General features: G+C 32.5%; 1 protein-coding gene across 1 annotated transcript in view; it reads right to left on the reverse strand.

The window, feature by feature from the left end:
* SEMA3A (semaphorin 3A) overlaps positions 1-19,278 on the reverse strand; it is a 225,140-nt gene that overhangs the window by 1,284 nt on the left and 204,578 nt on the right. Inside the window, exons 14-16 of the mRNA XM_037837473.1 lie at positions 17,209-17,366; positions 13,805-13,872; positions 1,144-1,286 (exon numbers count right to left, since the gene is read on the reverse strand). Coding sequence (XP_037693401.1) covers positions 1,144-1,286; positions 13,805-13,872; positions 17,209-17,366 — 369 coding nt within the window. The remainder of the gene's footprint in view (positions 1-1,143; positions 1,287-13,804; positions 13,873-17,208; positions 17,367-19,278) is intronic.

The raw sequence follows: 19,278 nt of genomic DNA on the forward strand, positions 1-19,278 counted from the left end.
CAAAATATTGGTTGTACTACTGTCTTCATAGAATTTTTTTAGTGAAATAATTAAAAATATTCAAGATAATTGAAAGAAAGAACAAAGGTACACTTTATTTTATAAATTCAAAAGTAGGTATGTAAATATGGGAGAAAAATAATGTTAAATATTGACGATGGAAATACAGAACCACCATACTAGAAAACAGTGGGGGCACTAGAATGTTTTATAATGAGAAAAACTTGGGGAAAAAACAGGGGGAAAAAAGGCAGAAAAAACAAACAAACCAGGATTACATGCTTAATAACTATTCAATTCCCTTGCTCTTAGATGTGGCATAAATATGACACATTCTTGAATATATCTAATCTTGCTTTTATTTTGAATATGGTTTATAACAGAGATCCCTGAAAGCCCCTGCTGGTAACTCTAACATTTGCATGATAGGATTACATAGTTTAAAGGCTCTGCTTGAAATATCAGAAAAGATAATGGAGGATTTTTACCTTTATACTCAGTGTATATTTATAAAATTGTCTCCATTTAACACACTTTATAAATCAACTATATAGTTGGGTTGCCATTATTTAATGCTCAGATTATTCACTGAGATTTTCCGTGTAGAATTCTCTGATTTTGCAGCACTGCCTGACAATACATGGTTAGTCCACCTCAGACTTGAGACTGGGACCTCAGACCCTTCATACATACTAAATCTTCTACTACCTTCCCCCAACCTCTCCTACTGATTTGAGGACAAAGTTAATGGAAAGGAAATTATGTTTAGGTAGAAGAATTAATTGAATAAAAATTAAAACTAGGGGGAGGATATGATTTTTGTGCACAAGTATAGATAGATAACATAATTGCTTTTATTGATAACCACAGTAAGAAATAATGACTCAAAAATATATCCCAGACCAGCTGTGAACTCTTTCAGGGGCAGAAGCTCCTCCCAGTTTACCTGTGTTTTCCAGCTCCTAGCACAAAGCCTATCATAAAATGAGGTTTCAATGAATGAGTCTAGTGTATGAGCTATTGATGGGATAAAAAAAGGATAAAAGTAAAAAAGAGGTTTGCTCCACTCCCAAAGTCAATCATGTGAGGACACTTGTTAGTATAAATTAGATTGAAAAGTTATAGTCGATTTCATTCCTATACCTCTTCTTTTAGCTCTTCATTTCGCCTCTGAAATTGCCAGTAGACCAGAGCCCGCTGTGACTTTGGACTGCATTCCAGGAATGTGCTACTATTTTCTACTCCATAGATGATTTTTTCCTCAAAGCTGCGGCCATGGTGATTATCTGGTTGGTGATGAGAAAATGAAAATGGGAAAAAGTCAGAGAAATAATCTCAACTTTCCAAAATATTTATTTGGAAATTTAGGAGACAAGTTTGTTGCCAAGTTGGAAGGCTTTTCCAAATTGATTGAAGATGGAGAAATATCAAGAATGTAAGGTTTCAGAATCCAAATTACTACCTAAATATACTAATCACTTCAGTATGGATTATATGATTCTTATGCAGAGATTTGTCTACTGGAATAACATTACATTAACAAAGCCAGTCGTGTGCAGCATAACTATACATCCTTATATGCCATAATGATACTCTACATGAAAGTATTTTCACTGTAGAACTCTGCATTCTGATAGGGAGTCCAGATTTTAATGCATTATTCTCTGCAGAAACGTAGTTGGAGTGGGCCTTTGGGAAGGATTATCTGTTTCAAAGAAATTATTTTACCTCTTTGTGGCTTTTTATCTGTAAAAATTAAATTCATCAACAAATAATATTTACCTAATATTTTACAGAAAGTAGAGTTCAGGAAGTTTATATTCCCCACCAGTAAACCTCAAATAATGCACAGGTTTGTTCTGAAGATCAATTGGTATGAAGTGTTTAGGATGGCTCAGAAGAAAGATGCATAGCTGTAATGCAATGTGGTTTCAATTGTCCTTATTTTAAATTTACTTTCAAGAATTAGGCTAAGGAATATGGCAAGAGTATATAACAAAATACAGCAAAAAGGAAACCTGTTTCCTGATTAACTTTCTATTATTTTACCCTTGAGGTAACCTCCTTCAGTGAGGTAAATGAAACACAGTTAAGATCAAAAGACGACACAGGGAGTCTAGGTAAAACTCATTTAGAGAAAAAACTCCTTATAATCTTGTATAATCCTGTTTCCATTATGACATCCTGCACAATCTGGAACTCATTAAATTAATTTAGAAAATAATAAATACATTTTCACATGCATAGAAAGCTGACAGTCTGGACAGATGAAAAATTTTTTACACTCTACTCCAAACAGCTAGATTTTTAATTAAAAAAAAAATGATTCTTCTTTTTATTTGATATCACTTTGACAGTTTTACTCTTGTCATAATTGGCTGAGTACTTTGGTCTGTCATAGCTGATAGAATTTGCTCTTACTAGGTTTAAAGCTTTTCAAACTTTTCAAACCCTGCTTGTATCCAATCTCTGTATATTCACCCATATTCATCATCTCCTATTCTCGCTCTGCCTGCTGTTGACCGTCTGCTTTGATTTGCTCTTTCCAAGAATGCCAGTCTCAGTGCCTTTTTTCCTCTATTGCCCTATGTGTGAAACACTTCTAATATTGGGAAATATCTGTCCCTTCATACTTAAGCCCCTGAAAGTAAGAAAAACCAAGAAATAACCAAAATATAAAGAAAAAACAGTATTTGATTGATTCTGAGACATGTACTTTTCCTACTGTAGATGTATATCTTTGTGTATCTGATCAGTTATCTACATTGAAGATAAGTTTTTTTCCTCTGAAATTATTAATGCATTTTACAATCAATGCCGTCTTTGAACTGAATAAACATGGTACATGTTGTTGTGCTAATTTGCAAGACTTCTTCCTCCCCAGATAGAGATGAGTAGAATTGCTATGTCCAACAGGGGCTGGAAAATCTCCCGTGATTCAGGAACTACCACAAATAGTAAGAATGCCTTGTTAGAGAAGCCAATACATTTTCATTGAATACATTTCTTACTCCTAACTGAATACATCTCTTACTGTTAATTCTTACCACTAAATTGTAGTTCAGAGGGTATTGATACAGGTGGTTCCTGGGGAGGCTGCAATATCTGAAATCAGTTTGTAAGATCCAGAGTTTCTCAACTCCAAAGGTAGAGCACCAGGGCAAGACCCAAGAGAGAAACCACCTGAAGAGTGACTTCAGGTTGACAAGCCCATGAGTTGTCTCACAGAGATACCTATGCTCTAGTATATGGCAAAACAGGGAAAAAAGATTCCTTGGACCATCACATACCATGGGAGTAGCAGTGAGATCTCCCAGGGCTCATACAACTGAGAAACAGAGACACCTCCAGGGCTCACTGTGGAGATGATGACCAAGGACCAGATGATTCAGTGGCCAATCCAGCTGCTCCTCAGCATTCATGGGACACTCAACAGAGGACAGCGAGGACCATGTGCTTTCCTCAACACCTTGATAATACTGGGGAAGAGGGTGGGGGGCATTCAAGGAGCTGATCGACTTCTATGAAGTTTCTGCCACCCTAGAGAAAGGGAAGCTTGAATTGGAAATTAAATCTAGTCACCAAAAAAATAAGGAATTTTATATGCCTTGCCCAAGACTTTGGTAACTAAGAGCTGTTCTGCCTAAAAGGAATAATCAACAGAATTAAAGTGTATGGCATCAATTAAAAGAAAAAAAAAATGCAGTTAAAATTTTTTGACCAATGAATTCTTTTCCTTTTAGGAATAGACATTTCATGCATCTTTCATTCAATCTACATATATGAATAAATCATAAGATACATGACAGCATAGCATAGAAAAAAAAAATCCCAATGGATTTAGAAACAAATGACATGTAGTCTACCACTGGCTTCTCGCTCACCAGCCATGCCTCCCGGGCCATCTTTTCTTATGTAGAAATTTATCATGGTAACTGAATTCTCTCTCACCTAGGGTTGCTGTAAAGATCCAAATACATAAAGTTCAAGGACATACCTGTCTAAGTTACTATAGAAACCTAAGATTTAAGTAAATTATTGCTCTCAAACATAGAATTCTGTTTAAATCCTTCAATATATTAGTTGATGCATAGCTAAGAAGAATAATATTTTATATTAGGAAAGAAGAATTTCAATATAAGTAAAACAGCACTGGTACAGTTTTTTAAAAATCATGGTCTGAGTTGTTGTCATCCCAATCAATTTAATCATTTTGGCTGATCCATATGTATAGCTTTTTTAAATCTTTCGTTATGATCTTGGAAAATAAGTTGTATTTTTATCTCTTCCCAGCGTATTAAAAAATAAAAAGAAAAGACAGAATTATCTTAATAGTAAATGTTTTCTTACATTTAAAAAAAGTTCATTTTATCTACTACTTATCCAAAAAATCTAACAGAAGATGGTTTTTGATTTGACAAAGAATTTATACCAAGTAGTTTTTAGTTCAATATATCAGTATTTCATGGTCTTCTTCAAGAAACACCCTGACATTCAGGTATTTTCCACCTGATTAAGTTAAAAACCTCAATTGGCTAATTTGTTTCTTTGATTTTGTGCCTTTTGTTAAATTCTTTGTGTAGCTACTCTTGCCTATATATTAAGGTTGCCTTCCCTTCTAAGTTGACCCTTTCTCTCACTCCTTTGTCCAAACAAAAAGAAAGGGAAACATTTCCAAGCTAGTTGTAGCTAGAAATCCTGTCATATTAACAACTAAGCATGGTCAGTTTACAGATGTACAATTGTACTTCTTTGGTTTGAGATTCTATGTTTGATGTTTTGTTAGGTTCTGTTGCCATCAACAACAATCACAGAAATGTTAACTTGCACTGAATGTATCTGTTTCTGCCAGTTACTATGGAATTGAATGGTTCTACCATCAGCAACTTTTACTTTAGGACCATAACTTTAAAGTGGCCTCAGGCAAGCTCCCAAATACTGTAAAGATTTTTATGTTCATTTCCCAACACCTGCCACTTTATAGACAGATACCCAACCTGTAAAGATTTTCTGTTAATTTCCCCACACCTGCAATTTATAAATAGATGCCCAAATAATATTTCAGAAAGAATGATTAGAAGACAATAAATATCTATTTCCTTTTCTGACTCAGCCGCTTGTAGATTTCCTACAACATGGAAAACTTGGAGGTCCAACAGCAATGTGCATTTCTCTCTCTTAAAAAATTACAAATAGGATTCGTATTTTGATTCTCATCTTATAACTTGAACTCTTCAATTTTCTCTGGAGATATCAAACATATTGTCAGTTTGATTGTTTACTAAAGCAAAAGGCTTGCATAGAAATGGCAGCATAGAATAGCTGTGGTCTAAGTATTTTTCATTGAACTCATATTTACCAATATAAATCAAAAGCTCAATTAAGAAGAATACTGTTGATTAAAGATGTCCCAAAGGATAAGTAATCTTGCATATTCAGGGTAAGGGTAATCTAAAATGTCTTTCTGAATTAAGCTATTGATCTGAGAGCTGCTTATGTGGTATTAATCCTACCAGATAATTGATTTTATTGAATTGTTTGGTGACCTATATTGAATGAGCCTATAAAAAACACCTTAAGGAGTTGACCACTTTGTTTATATCACAGTATTTTTGAGTATGGTGTTCACTGCATTGCAGTTTTCTCTTTGCTCACTTTAGGAATTTTTTCTTCCTGATCTTAGTTTTCAGGAACTATTCAGATTTTCTTGAACAATGGATTCTTTATTTATTTTTTTAATGGACTTTGCAAATCATCATTAGATTATATTTTCTCCTTTACCTTGGCTGACTGAAAGCTGTAAGGCAAATTTGTTCTTACCCTTATAACTTGGTAAATATGCCTTTGTGCATGCCTAGTTTTGTCATCTGCCAGTATACCTGCTTTGCCTGTGTGGAATCACTGTTCCTTTTATACTATCTTTTATTTTCTTTTTTTAACAAAAAAATTGCAAATTATTTTAATAATATTAGATAGGTCATTTATCAATTATAGACAAAATTTTATAACTATTTTTAATATCTTATTTTTGTCTCTAGAATATGTCCATATAAAAATAATATATTGTCTGGCTATAATAGTCATAATTATTATTGGCGATGTTATTTTTATTGCTATTGTTGTGATAGTTTCAATCGTGAATTCAGTACTTAAATCCCCTACTAAGAATCCATGCTAAGGAAAATTATCGTCTTTCTCCCAACATCAGCTCTACTCCACCACAACTATCAAAAAAGCATTTCCCCTTCTGTGCTTCCATAAAAATTTCTTTTTATGTATCTCTTTAGAGCATTTGTAGTCTTATATTACAGCTATTTGTTAATCTGGTTATCTTGCTCCATACTGTGTGTTCCATAATCCAGGCACAAAGACCTTCACAAACACTTAGCTAATGCTTGTTGAATGGTAAATGCAGGTAAATGTTAGATTGAATTTTAAAAAGGAACTGTTATAAACTTTGATATCCTGAAGATCATAATTTGATTTTATCATAACTTGATAATTTTAAAGAAGTGAGATTTTAATTAATCAAAAAGTGTTTACAAACTATAACCCTAATTACAACAGAAAACTTTATTAGTCTGCTGGTGAATGAAAACCGTTCAAATCTTCTAAATTTGTAAAATTTAATAACTGTTGCAAATATGATTGGAGATGCAGTGGGAACAGGCACTGACTAATCAAATCATGCTTCAAAGTTACAAGTTCCAAATATGCAATACAGAATAAAAAGAGAAAGAGATTTCAGAAGTTACATGAATATCTTCCCCCATCTCCATGGAAACCTGTACTTCTAAAGGGTGGTCAGGCCAATGGGTAATCTTGTAGATTTCAAGAAAGAAAACAAGCTAACTGTAACCATTTTAAAATACATTTCACATTTAGCAACTTTTTTAATGAATGCAAACTTTTGTCATGAAAACTAATACATAAGACGGGTGTAGTTAAATTGACACAATGAATTCCCATGAGCTCAACAATCTGAACAGTTAGAGCAAAAAAAAAAAAAAATGAAAGTAACAAAACATTAAAATTATTTTAAAAGCACCACAGTGTGTTTGGATAACATAATGTTACAATATGTTGCAGCTGTTAATGACAAGAAATAATGTTTTTAAGGAAGCAATCTTCAATTAATCATTTCCTCTTTTAGTGGGATAATTTATGAAATGAAATGAGGCTAATAAACCAGAAAGAATGGGAGGAAAGAAAGAAGTTAAATAAATTGCTTCCTTTTGTAACAACACAAAGTCTGATATCCATCATTTGGCCAGAAATATCATGTTGCTAAAGGCCTTATTTAGCATTTGATTCTCTTCCAATATAGCAGAAACAGAAGGCATCACATATCAGCTTTCCATTTATTTCACTTTCCATTTTAACCCTATAAATATCTCTTAAGATTGAAATGTAAATAATGCAACAATCTTAGAGAATTTGATATGTAGAAAGACTGAGATATGAGGTAGTGAGACTGAGTGTGAGGTAGAAAGACTGAGATGTGATAGGTGTTTTGATCTCTGTTACCATTTTTGATGTTCTTCCCCTTTGTTATTAAAAGGCTGATTATCATAGGTAAAAATATAAAAGCAAAAGTTATATTTTGAGGGACAAATGGATGCAAATTATTTAAAATATTTAGCTAATATATCTAATAAATATACTAGTTGCTCAGCTACGCAAAGAGAAATCTAATTCAGTAATTTTCATCACATTGTAATTTTAACATTTGTGTCAATAATAGTGTGAAAGGGCAACAAAGCAGGGAGGGAAATGATGCCCAACAGTTCTTGGTGACAGAAAACTGTAGGTATGTGCTACTTATATAAAACATAATTACTTAGGTTTTCCTTACTGGGTTCTAGACGATTTTCTCTAAAATTACAACAGATGCCTTATCAGGAGAAAATACCCTAGGTTGACTTCAAGTGGATGAAAAACACCTCTTTATGTAGCAGTGACTGAAAAGGCATTTAATAAATGAATTAGTATCACTTGGAAAGACAACATATTTTAAATTTTTTTTAAATGAAGATAAAATATTCATCATCCTATTTTGAATTAATTGCCTTCTACTTAATATTCTCAATTCTTTTTGCATCCTGACCATTAAGGTGGTTAACAACTGATTGAATGATGACACATATTGTATTGCGCATAAAACAAATTCTACAGTATATAGTAAACTATATGACATGGATCATGTTTTTGTAAAAAAAAAAAAAATCTATCAATATAATGCTTAGTGCAACATTACTCCAACACTGAGTTGTTATATCAGCTCGGTTCTCAATAAATGATTGTTGAATGCATGATTGCATGCATCCATGTACCTAGAAATGCATGCATATATGTGTATTAAAGACCATGTGCTTAATCAGAAATCTATGACCAGTCGATGTGAAGTTTAGTGGGTCTGACTTGTCAAGTCCAAAATGGACTGAATTAATGGAGACTTAGAAATAAATTAAACTTAGAATTTATTAACTTGCTAAAATCAATTTAAATTTGAAGTTACTTTGTTTTATCCCCCAAATTAAGATTTGTCTTTGCATACTGGGAGGTATTTATCTACCAGGATATACTGTTTAGATTTTGCAATTCAAGAAGCTTACAATCATCCTTGAATCCCCCGATTCCTGTGGGTTAGTATTGTGCTTGTCAGTAGGTGGATAGGTAGATGGATAGACAGACAGAGTCGTTTTATGTTTACTTTATTCCATTTAAGTAGTTATTTTATTAGGGAGAGTCACTAGTATTTTATTTTTAAAGGTTATTAGTTTAAAATATAGTGAAATTAAGTGGTGTGTTATAAAGTCCACTGTGTTTAACACTGCCTATGTTGACCCTGCTTTCTTGTGAACTCATAGACTACAGTGCTGCTTAGTATTGGGCAGGTCAAAACTCAATTACTTAAAAAGCAATACCAATATGAAGATATCAACTGTAATTTTATTCTATATAGAACATCTGGTATGTTTTATTTTTGTGCTTTTAGAGTAAATATATTACCAAAGAAAGCACAAATAATCTGCATGCCAGAGCAAAGTTACCATAGGAATTTTTACTTAAAAAATCAGGAAACATGGACTTCAATATTTAATTTACTTTTTCCCAAGAGATATAATGGGAGATGGAAAACACCCATTTGCCGAAACAGAAAACTTCCATAAACAATAATGAAAATACCATCTTGTATTTTAATGATATATGTTCCTCATGAGTTTTGAATTTTTTTTTTAAATAAGCATGCTTAAAACTCTCTGTTTAGAACAGTTAAAATAGAGGTATATAAACAGATGATCTCTGATGACATACTAAAAATCCTTAAGCAAGGATCAATATCAAAAGAAGCATATATTCAACAAGCGAGTAATGATAGCCCAAAGTATTTCAAACCTCTTCATTTTCTTATTCAGGTTGTATGTGTGAATGTGCATTTGTGTGTCTCAAAATCATATAATATGGATAATTAGATTATTTGCTAAAGGTATTATCAGAATATGAGCTATTGTGGTTGATTATTGGTAGTGAAAATGATTTCAAGAAAAGGTTACAAAAATCATAGAAGATAATTCTGTAACGAATTAATTCTAGGATGCACACTCCTTTATACTTTATCATCTCTGATATCAAAATGTCTTACAATTGCCTATGATTTGAACTGAAGTTGATTTTTTCCAGAAGGAATTTGTTCTTTTACCAAGTCACCTGGGACCCTACCAACCTAATACCACTTGTATTAAGGTCTCTGCTTGAGGTTTTGTTCCACCCTGACTGTGTGAATTCACACAGTGAACCTTCATGAGTACCATCTTGTGATTCAAAATATGCCTCCTCTCTTTTTCTCCACTCACTGATTTTGGTTAAAACAGGAACATTTTCTTACTATCTTCTTCTATGAAGAAGTTTATTACTCAATTACATGGATACTGAATCATGTGGTTCACCAGTTCAATGATGGGTTTGTCTATTAGACTGCCTTTCTTGGGCAGTGTTTCTTTCTTAGCAGCACATAGAATAACAGCGTATATTACACTCAGTTGAGATCTTAGATTTGATAAAACGTGATAATTTGTGAAATTTCTGGATGTTAAAGGCTGGCATCGTTGTTCGTAATCAAATCTTTAGGCTCCTGTTGGGGCCGAAGTACTCAGATTCAGAGCTAGATTTTCTACATGAAGAGACTAAGGCACTGTAGACCATATGAGCAGTGCTATAAATCCTAAGTTTGTAGTTCTTGCAGGTCATTAAGATAGCACTGCCCAAGATGTTTGGAATGATTTTGATGCCAACAGTGGCATGACTTGAGATAGGCTACTTTTAGAGATAATTAAAAAGATTGAAATCTATGGACTTTTACTGTGGAATACTCAAAAGTAAATGCATGCAGAACAACCAAAAGAGTTAATAGGAAGCTAAATTCATTGATGCCATTAAACTAAAAGATACGACATGAAATATTTCAAAGACTTAAAAATCTAAGAAGATGTTAGAGCATAAACAAATTTAAAAACATTGTTTCATAGGTTGTAGCTTTTTCCTTTCTGGACATTTAGATCTTGGCGTGTTCATTCTTATTTACAAAAAAAGGGGGAGTGGGATGCAGTTTAAAGGTAAATTGGCCACACATTTCCTTGAATGCAAAGTCAGACAATCTTCAGTTGTGTGCACCAGTTATTTTAGGGAAGGGAATAGATTGGAAATAACCTGAGATTTCTCTTTCACATCCTGTATGAGGTGTGAGTGGGAAGACAAGAAGACCTGCCGACGTGTGTATTTAGGGTTTTCTACTAAAAGTAGCCTAGGTGAGCAGACAACAGTCATGGAGGAGAGTGTGCTAGGATCAAGGGAAGTGGAGCTGGATTTTTGTGTGTTTCAGTTGAACAGGTTCACTGCTAGTGCAGCTTGTACATGAGAGGGAGCAGAGCGCTGAGTGTTAAAGGTTTCATCTAAAGTGCAAAGTCTTCCACCTTAATTCTGAGTTATTTTATATAGTCTTTTTATTAAAACCTCAGTATATTTAAAATATGGAGTGTTACAGAATATATTTACCATTACAGCTGGAAACGATCAGCCTGAAGTGTATAATTTAGTTTCATGTTGCTTAGCAGTTTTCCGTGAAAACATCTCATATCTTTATATGTTTCCATATGAGCACCTATATTTTATTCAATGTGAGAAGTGACATTAGCAAGACAACATACATGATTTAACATGGCTGGGCTATGGGTTATTGCCCATTTTACTTCCAAATATTGACCTCACCTATTCAAAGATAATGCACTGATTCTTAATGGTGAGGCACAGTCTGGCCAAATGGGAATGGAAATAGCTTTATTTCCAAACACGTGAAATTCTCTATAATGTACACTGTATGTGTTTCATGTTTGGTCAATTAGCCATACAAGAAGACAAGGAACAAAGAGGCCTTCAAAAATAGAATGTTTTATTGCTGCAGAGCTTCTTGGGCTATTTTAGCCTTTCCTCCCATATATTGCTAACATATACTTAGAATTGCCTACACACACAAAAAAAAGACCATGTAACACTGAACCACAGCAATTCCTTCCTCTCCCAATAGTATGCATTCCTACTGAAAAATCAGGAGAAAAAAAAAATTCACATTTGTTTTACTTTCTGTGTAGCCAAGAAATTCTATATACCAAAGTTTCACAGGCTTTTCTCATTCTATTTGTCTCTGAGTAATTTAATCATAACACATCTTTAAAATCTGCAGCACTCTCCAAAGCCCATTCATTCAACAATCCACAATATTTATTTAGCCACGGTCTCACTTAAAAAAAAAAATTCCTTTGATAATTTCTCCTGTATGTATGTACACTCATAACTCCAACATAATATTATTTAGAAACTAACTGGATATACAATGGAACTGGATTGCTAAACAAATGGATGTATCAATAAGATTATATATATATATATATATAAAATTCTGTAGCAACTTTCAAAACATAGCATAGTGTCTTACACATAGTAGTGTAAAACCAATATTTATTAGTTAATTGATTGATTGATAACAATGCTCCTTAAAAGGTTTTCTATTTCTGAATGTGAATTTGATGGCATTAATAACAATGTATGACAAAGCTTTTTTCACAATAAATAATATATGCCATTTAATTCAAATATCTATTGAAAAGCAAAAGCAATAAGACAAGTACTTAGATTAATTCAACAAATATTTATTGAATATCTGTAATACCCATTATATTGTATCTGTTGTAGCCCTAGGGATATAACAGCAAAATAACAATGTCCTTACTGATATGTAGTATAAAGTCAAACAGATTGTTCATAAACACTAGTTACTTCCTCTTGTTTCTTTTATTTCCAGTTATCATCACTAACTTCTCCATATCTAAATAGATTCTTTGGTATAATGAATTAATAATGGCTAATACTGCATTTCTGGAATGATTCTCTTCATTATTTAATGTCTTTACATAAAAATATATTCATGGAAGACTAGTGAGTGCTTTATTGTCCAAACAAAATATGCCATTTGAAAAAATTTAAGGAGTATATGTCAAAGGCGTGTCAACACGGCATACCTGTGGGTGACGTTCAGGCTGACCTTATAACATTTACTCTGATTTAATGGTGTCTTTCTTGCTTATAATTAGGTGAGTAAAAGAGTGGAAAATGTTGGGGAGAAAATTTGGAAGGCATATAGGATTAAAAAAAAATAGGGGTCCATTCATGGCCATTGTCTCCTGGCATTGCCATTGCGCACAAAATCCCTGAGAATGTTCATGAATCGAGTTCTGGCACATCGAGAATACACAATAAGGAAAACGTGTATTTGATAAAAGTGATAAGGTTTGGGGATGCTTGCTGGGAATGTTATTTGTGCAGTGTGATTTCTTTTTATAATATTCATGGAACATAAATATTTTGACACACAGACTTAGTAAGTAAAATCAAAGTTAACTGATAAAAAATATTAGACATAATGTTAGGATTAATGTAAAATGCACCAATTTAAGAGGATAATTTGTTCAATTACAGTGTTCTCATTTAAAAAAACATGTAGCCATTTTTAATTGAGCAGTGATGTCACTGATGAGTTTCCCCAGTAGAGGGAAGCAAAGCCTCATTTTTATTTTCATAAATGATACAAATGGGGGTAGATGGGAATCCCTACAATTTTACTGCATTTGAAAGGAAGATCAGTTAATATTTTAGCATTAAATAAGCTAATTTGACATTAAACAGACCTTGGTATCTTTTAGGAAGCGAACTTGGTCCAAAATGTCCAATTCAAGGAAATACACTAGTAAACTCATTGTGGAGACAACTGAATTATCTTAGCATACCCAATAACAATATATTGGGGCTATATATATATATATATATATATATATATATATATATATCATCAGCATATAAATAAAAAATTTGTATGACTTACTTTATGACTACTTTTCTTCTTTTATATGTTTTTATTAATATTTTTGCTACATAAGATCTTAGGTTGCTACTATGTACAGAAGCACTTACTTAAACCTGGCTTCTTTTTTGTTAATAAAAGGGAAAGTTGATCTCAAATCATGTGAGAGTCTATTATACCTACTATCATACCTAAGATAATAAAATATAATTCACTACTTTGTGTTATTTAGAATTATCTTTCCACTAAGTTCTCTTTCTCTTCAATTGAGTTTCTTTGAGAATTCTGGGAGAGGAGTGTGCACCCGCATGAATGTGTATGGATATGCATTGTTGCTTATGATTTTATCCCAGTGTTAGCAGGCTGAAAGATGAAAACTGTGTGACTTACCATGGTGTTGTAAGTCTGAGCAGTGAGTCAGTGGGTCCCCATTTCTTATGTCTTGTCGTCTTGTGCGTCTGAAACAATTTCATTTAAAAGGCATTATTGTATCTGTTTGTTCCCTCTGGAATTTGTCATAAGAATGAAGAAAAATAAAAAATTTATATCAAAGAATCCAGGAGCTTATAGGAAGAGATGCATCTACAACCAGTTAAAACACTTCTTAAAAGTAATTCATTATTTCAATAAGAGCAATAGCCAAGATGACCAATATGGAAAAAATGTAAGAATGTGTTAAAAGTCTTCTGAAGTATTGATAGCAGAGAAGTCATGGTTTTGCATTACTGGATATCATACTATAAGAATCTCACATCTAATATCTGTAGGTTTAACTTCAAAATTTAGAGTAAATAACCCATTTCTTCAGTAAAGTAACCTTTTTTCTGGTTTTTAATGGAGTGAGCTTGAAAAATAAAATTGACATGAATGCACTTTTTCTCATGCATTATTTTCTTATACATAATTCCTTAAACAGACTTTTGTTAAATTAAAAAAAAATTAAGAACAAGAATTCTATTTTTAAGTTAGTTTTTAATTTTCTTTCTTGGTTACTATATCAACTTTTTTTCTTTTAAAACCAGTTTCTTTTATGATTACATGTCTATGAATGTAAATCAATTTACCTATGAAATGAATAAAAGGAGTAAAACAACAACTGTTGTGCTTAGGAACATGGCCTTGGTTTACCAGAGGATGGTAAAAGATAAGAGATCAATTAACCAAAGCTTACAGAAAAGCCAAATGCTTACAAAAATCAAAAGTAATTGCTCCTATATTGAACCATCCAGATCTTGTTAGTTGCAGAACATTTCGGGCATCTTCTCTCCACTTTGCTGATGGTTGACTGGGAAGGAGGAGCTAGGCTTTAGCCATTGTTGTATAAAAAGGGAAATATGTAGTTTGAGGAAGTAGCTAAAATGGAGATTGGCTATGTGTAACAGACTGGAAAAGACTGGGGACACTTGCCCAACTGTTTTCTGCATCTATTTTAATGGGTATTGTCTTGCTGCAAAATTAGTTACCATCCCTGAAAAGAACTCTCAGAAGGCTACTGAGAATTAGAAATATGGAATTTGTTACTGTATTCATAAATTTAGAAGTCCAAAGTATTTATAGATTTCTATTTGTAGAATTAGTGAGACTATCAAACAGATGTTGCACATTTCAAAATTGAACCAACAAGGGAACTTGTGAAACACGAACCACAAAACATTTGGGAAGGCATTTTTCACCGCCATTTAGGCTTTTGAAAAATGCCATCACAAAGAATATATAAAATGAGAGGCCCCTAAACATCCTTTTCAAAGACTAGTGTCAGACACATGAAATTGGAGTTAGTAAAATCTGTGAAGCACAACAAAAATGTGTTAACAATAATTCCTTCAATCTTGAATTGTAGGTATGCCATAAACACATTTCAAATACACAATACACAGTCTTCAATTTACTATTGATGTGGTTATAATTTTCTTATTCATTGTCTTTCTTATTAAGAAAAGCTTAAAATTGGCAATGTTATATGCTTTCACATGAAAAGGAAATACTCATCTTTAGTTCAAACACAAATTCCATATTGTGTGACTAACATTAAAGCCCCCTAGTGCTAAATACTTTCAGGAAGGATACAATTTTAATCCTAAATAATTTAATTTTATTGCTGCAAAACCTGTACATTATTAAAATATCCATGGTTCTTTGCTCAATAAGATATCTCCACACTAAATTTTTATTTTAAATTTAAAATTCCAACATCATCAATGGGTATATGAAAGTAACACAAACTTGCTATCGCCTTAATTCTGAACGTTGAAGGCCTAAGAAAATTTTTCGTATTTCTTATATGGTATGAGCTAGTATTATATATCCATCTAATATTAGTATTAAAAAGATTCTGCTTTAGTGCATATGGAATGATATGATATATTTAAACTGTAATTGACTGAACACTACCATCAACGCTATTTCCAGTGTGTAAGTAAAATATTTAAGTAGACATTAGGATCATTTTTCCCCTAATACTTTTCCAAACATTAAAAATGATCTGAATGTGCTAGAAAACACCTCACTAGCTATAGAAAATCAATGGTCATAGTCATAGCTTCTTTGAAAGTCATAGTTTCTTTGAAAACATTAGCTTTAGTTCAAGTCAAAACAAATCATATTGTCCCTAAAATGAAGTGGCTTAATAACGCTGGTTTCTAGTGTATGTTTCAATAGATTTACATGCATGCTATTAATCTTTGGACTCTTATTAGCAAGGTATTTTACATTATTTTCATCTGTCATTGCTCATTTCTTAACCTTTGGGAAATATCAACAGAGAAAAGGAGCCATCAGTGTATAGTAGAGAATATGTCAAGATACCTATTTTGTCAAATTTAAAAATTGTTAATTTTTTAAGTGATAGTAACCAAGTTTGTGTACAAATTTTAGGATATGTCTAGGAGTTCTCTGTAGGCATACTGTATAAAAGCATTTGCTGAATATAATACTAAATTTAATGATTGAATAACTATTCCTTTGTAATGCATTTAATCTAGTATACAGGAATATATAGTTATGGTTTATCTAAATGTAATATTGTTTTTGATAACTTTCTAGGTATATCTAGCATACTTTTATTCAAGTATGTCTAAAAAGTATTTTTGAATATTGAGTATACTTACGATATATATGTGTGTGTGTGTGTTATTGCATGGTTTTATATTTCAAGTTCAAACACGGCAATTGCAAGATGATAGAATGATAATATAGTGGCATTTAAATTACGATGGGTCAAATAAAGATATATTTTGAGATGTTGATCAGTATTACACATATCACTGACAAAAAAGTAAGGTATTACTTCTTATACTTACTTCTTTTACTTGGAAGATTCTAATGGTAAATAAATTCCTTTCTCGGAGGATTTTCCATTTTTCCAGAAACATAAATTAATTTATTGAAATTTTAAAATGAGACAGAATGATGCTGATAGAATAAAAGGAACATTTTTCGACAAAAGGTCAAAGGGCACGAGACCTGGTCCAAATTCTGTTTATGAGTTTCTCTATGACTTTGGCCCTCAGTTCCTTCTGTGCAAAAATAAATTGAAAAATTTTATAATTTCAAAATGTAAACATTTAGGGATAGATTTTCCTCTGTAATTTACTGCAAACATTTGTTCCATTACCTTTGGTATCCAACTTTCCTTCAGTTTTCCTATAGTTTTGACTATTTTAGAAAAAGGAAAACCCTTTAAAACTTTTTATGCATCAGCAAAGTGTGATGTCCTTATTTCAAGAAAGCTGCTCCATAAGCAAAATAGAGAAAGGTAAATAAACATTTGTATTTATTTTAAATATTTTTCCTACCTCTTTGCAGTGGGAAAATAGCGAGAGCACGAAGCGCCATCCCAGGCACAGTAAGGGTCTCGGGCGAGGCAGCACTCTGCACAGGCTTTCCCGTAAATATCACACCGGTGCAGAGGCAGTTGAGCAACCCCAGCAGTTGAACCAATATATAGTTGTTGCTGTGGAAAGAGGGTTACCGTTATGGCAAAGCCTGTCTTGATTATTGAATCTTCTTTTTCTGAAGAAAAGGTTTCTTTATTTGTTCATAACTTATCAAAGATAAATTTACATTGTGGGTTAAAAAAAAAAGTCCCAATATTGGTAGTTTTTATTTTTTCAAAGGCCTGGAAGATAATGGACCAGTTTAAAATAGAGCAAGATCAAAATCTAAATATTTGACTGAAACAAGTATCTTTAGTAAGTATAAAACCAAGGGAAGATTTAGAAAAAAAAAAAAAGAAAAGCTAGTGCATTGAGTGATGTAATAGTCAAACCTTCAATTTTTGTTCTTGGAAAGCTTTCTTTTGTTACCTCTACAGTTTATCATTTTTATTAACAGGAATATCTGCATTGCTATGTATTCCTGCTGGGAATGAGGCAGGCACCATTTCCTTCAGACTCACAGGTCTACATATTGCTTGCAATGTAGCTGGCCCTATCACGAAAAGGGAAAGGACAAAGTTTTGGTGCTTGCCTTTGAAAGGAGTTTCTGCTCAACACCAACGTAGCTCTTGCACTACCTCCAGGAAGATTTAAACACAACCACGAAACTTCTTCCCATTAGAAAGATCATTAAAGAGGGGGATCAGTTATACTGTGGCTGGTGCAGTCTACTTAACTTAAAAGCAAAGATGGTGTTGGGCTCTCTCAGTATAACTCCGTGATCTTGGACCATTCACACAATTTTGTAAGACTGTATTTTCTTTTCTATAAAATGAGTATGCTTAACTAGATCTCTAAATTATGCATCCAGATGAAAAGTTCTACAATGCCATTATTCTCAAAATAGTGTGAGGTGTTTGGAGTTACTGAAAGGGACAGAAGCTAGAAGATTATTAAAAAAAAAAAAAATTTCAGGATTGCAGTGAAATTTTTAAAATGCCTTAAACAAAGTTGAGTCAACATGGCATGTCAGCTGCAAAGTGATGTCAATAAAAGGATAATACAAATAAAATTATTTTGTGATTTCTCTGTATCTGACTATCAAAGGTGCCATAACTCTCTTTTATTGGGCTACAGAATTGAATAATTATAGTAAGCCATAAATAAAAGTTGTATACATATAGAAACATGCAAGAGCACACATGGAAAAGATGTCAGGAATGTATTTTACTGTTCTATTATATAGATGAAAGTAAGTTACAGGAAAAATGCTCTCTGAACCATTTGTGCTCTTGCATATAACAAATCATCTAACAGACAACAATGGATATAATCAAAACTGCATCTCCAGAAAACTTCTTTCATATATGGCTAGCTACATACACACATACACATACAGACATATGGATAAGTTGAATGAAGACTAAAGTATCTATTATAATCTAGGAAATTATTAAGGTTATGGAGTGTTAATGTAGAAAATATTTCTGGGCTTGAAAAGCTAACAAATTTACTTATATTAATACAAAAAAAATGAAAATAAGAGGGAAGAAGTAATGCAATAAAACCTAAACCATTTTGGAAGCAGTTATTCTGATAAATATTGTTGACTCCATATTTACTCCATTCCATTAAATGGATAAAATGAAATTATGGTATATATAACTAGAGGTTTAAATACTTACTGTATTCAATTTTTATTATTATAATGAATAATGTTATAAACTAGGACACATTAAGAAATGGTGGTTAAAATCTCTAGGAGGAAAATGAAAATATTGTAAAGCTTTTTCTTATTCTTTATCTTTTCAGAGAAGTTGTGGGTATACAGAAAAATCATATATAAAATACAGAGTTGCTATATACCACACTATTATGAACACCTTGGACTGGTGTGGTACATTTGTTACAATTGATTAAAGCAAATTTTTGTATTGTGCTAATAACTGTAGTCATGGTTTAACTTAGGGTTTACTGTATTGTACAGTC

The sequence above is a fragment of the Choloepus didactylus genome, chromosome 5, assembly GCF_015220235.1.
Source record: "Choloepus didactylus isolate mChoDid1 chromosome 5, mChoDid1.pri, whole genome shotgun sequence".
In the NCBI taxonomy this organism is placed as follows: domain Eukaryota; kingdom Metazoa; phylum Chordata; class Mammalia; order Pilosa; family Megalonychidae; genus Choloepus; species Choloepus didactylus.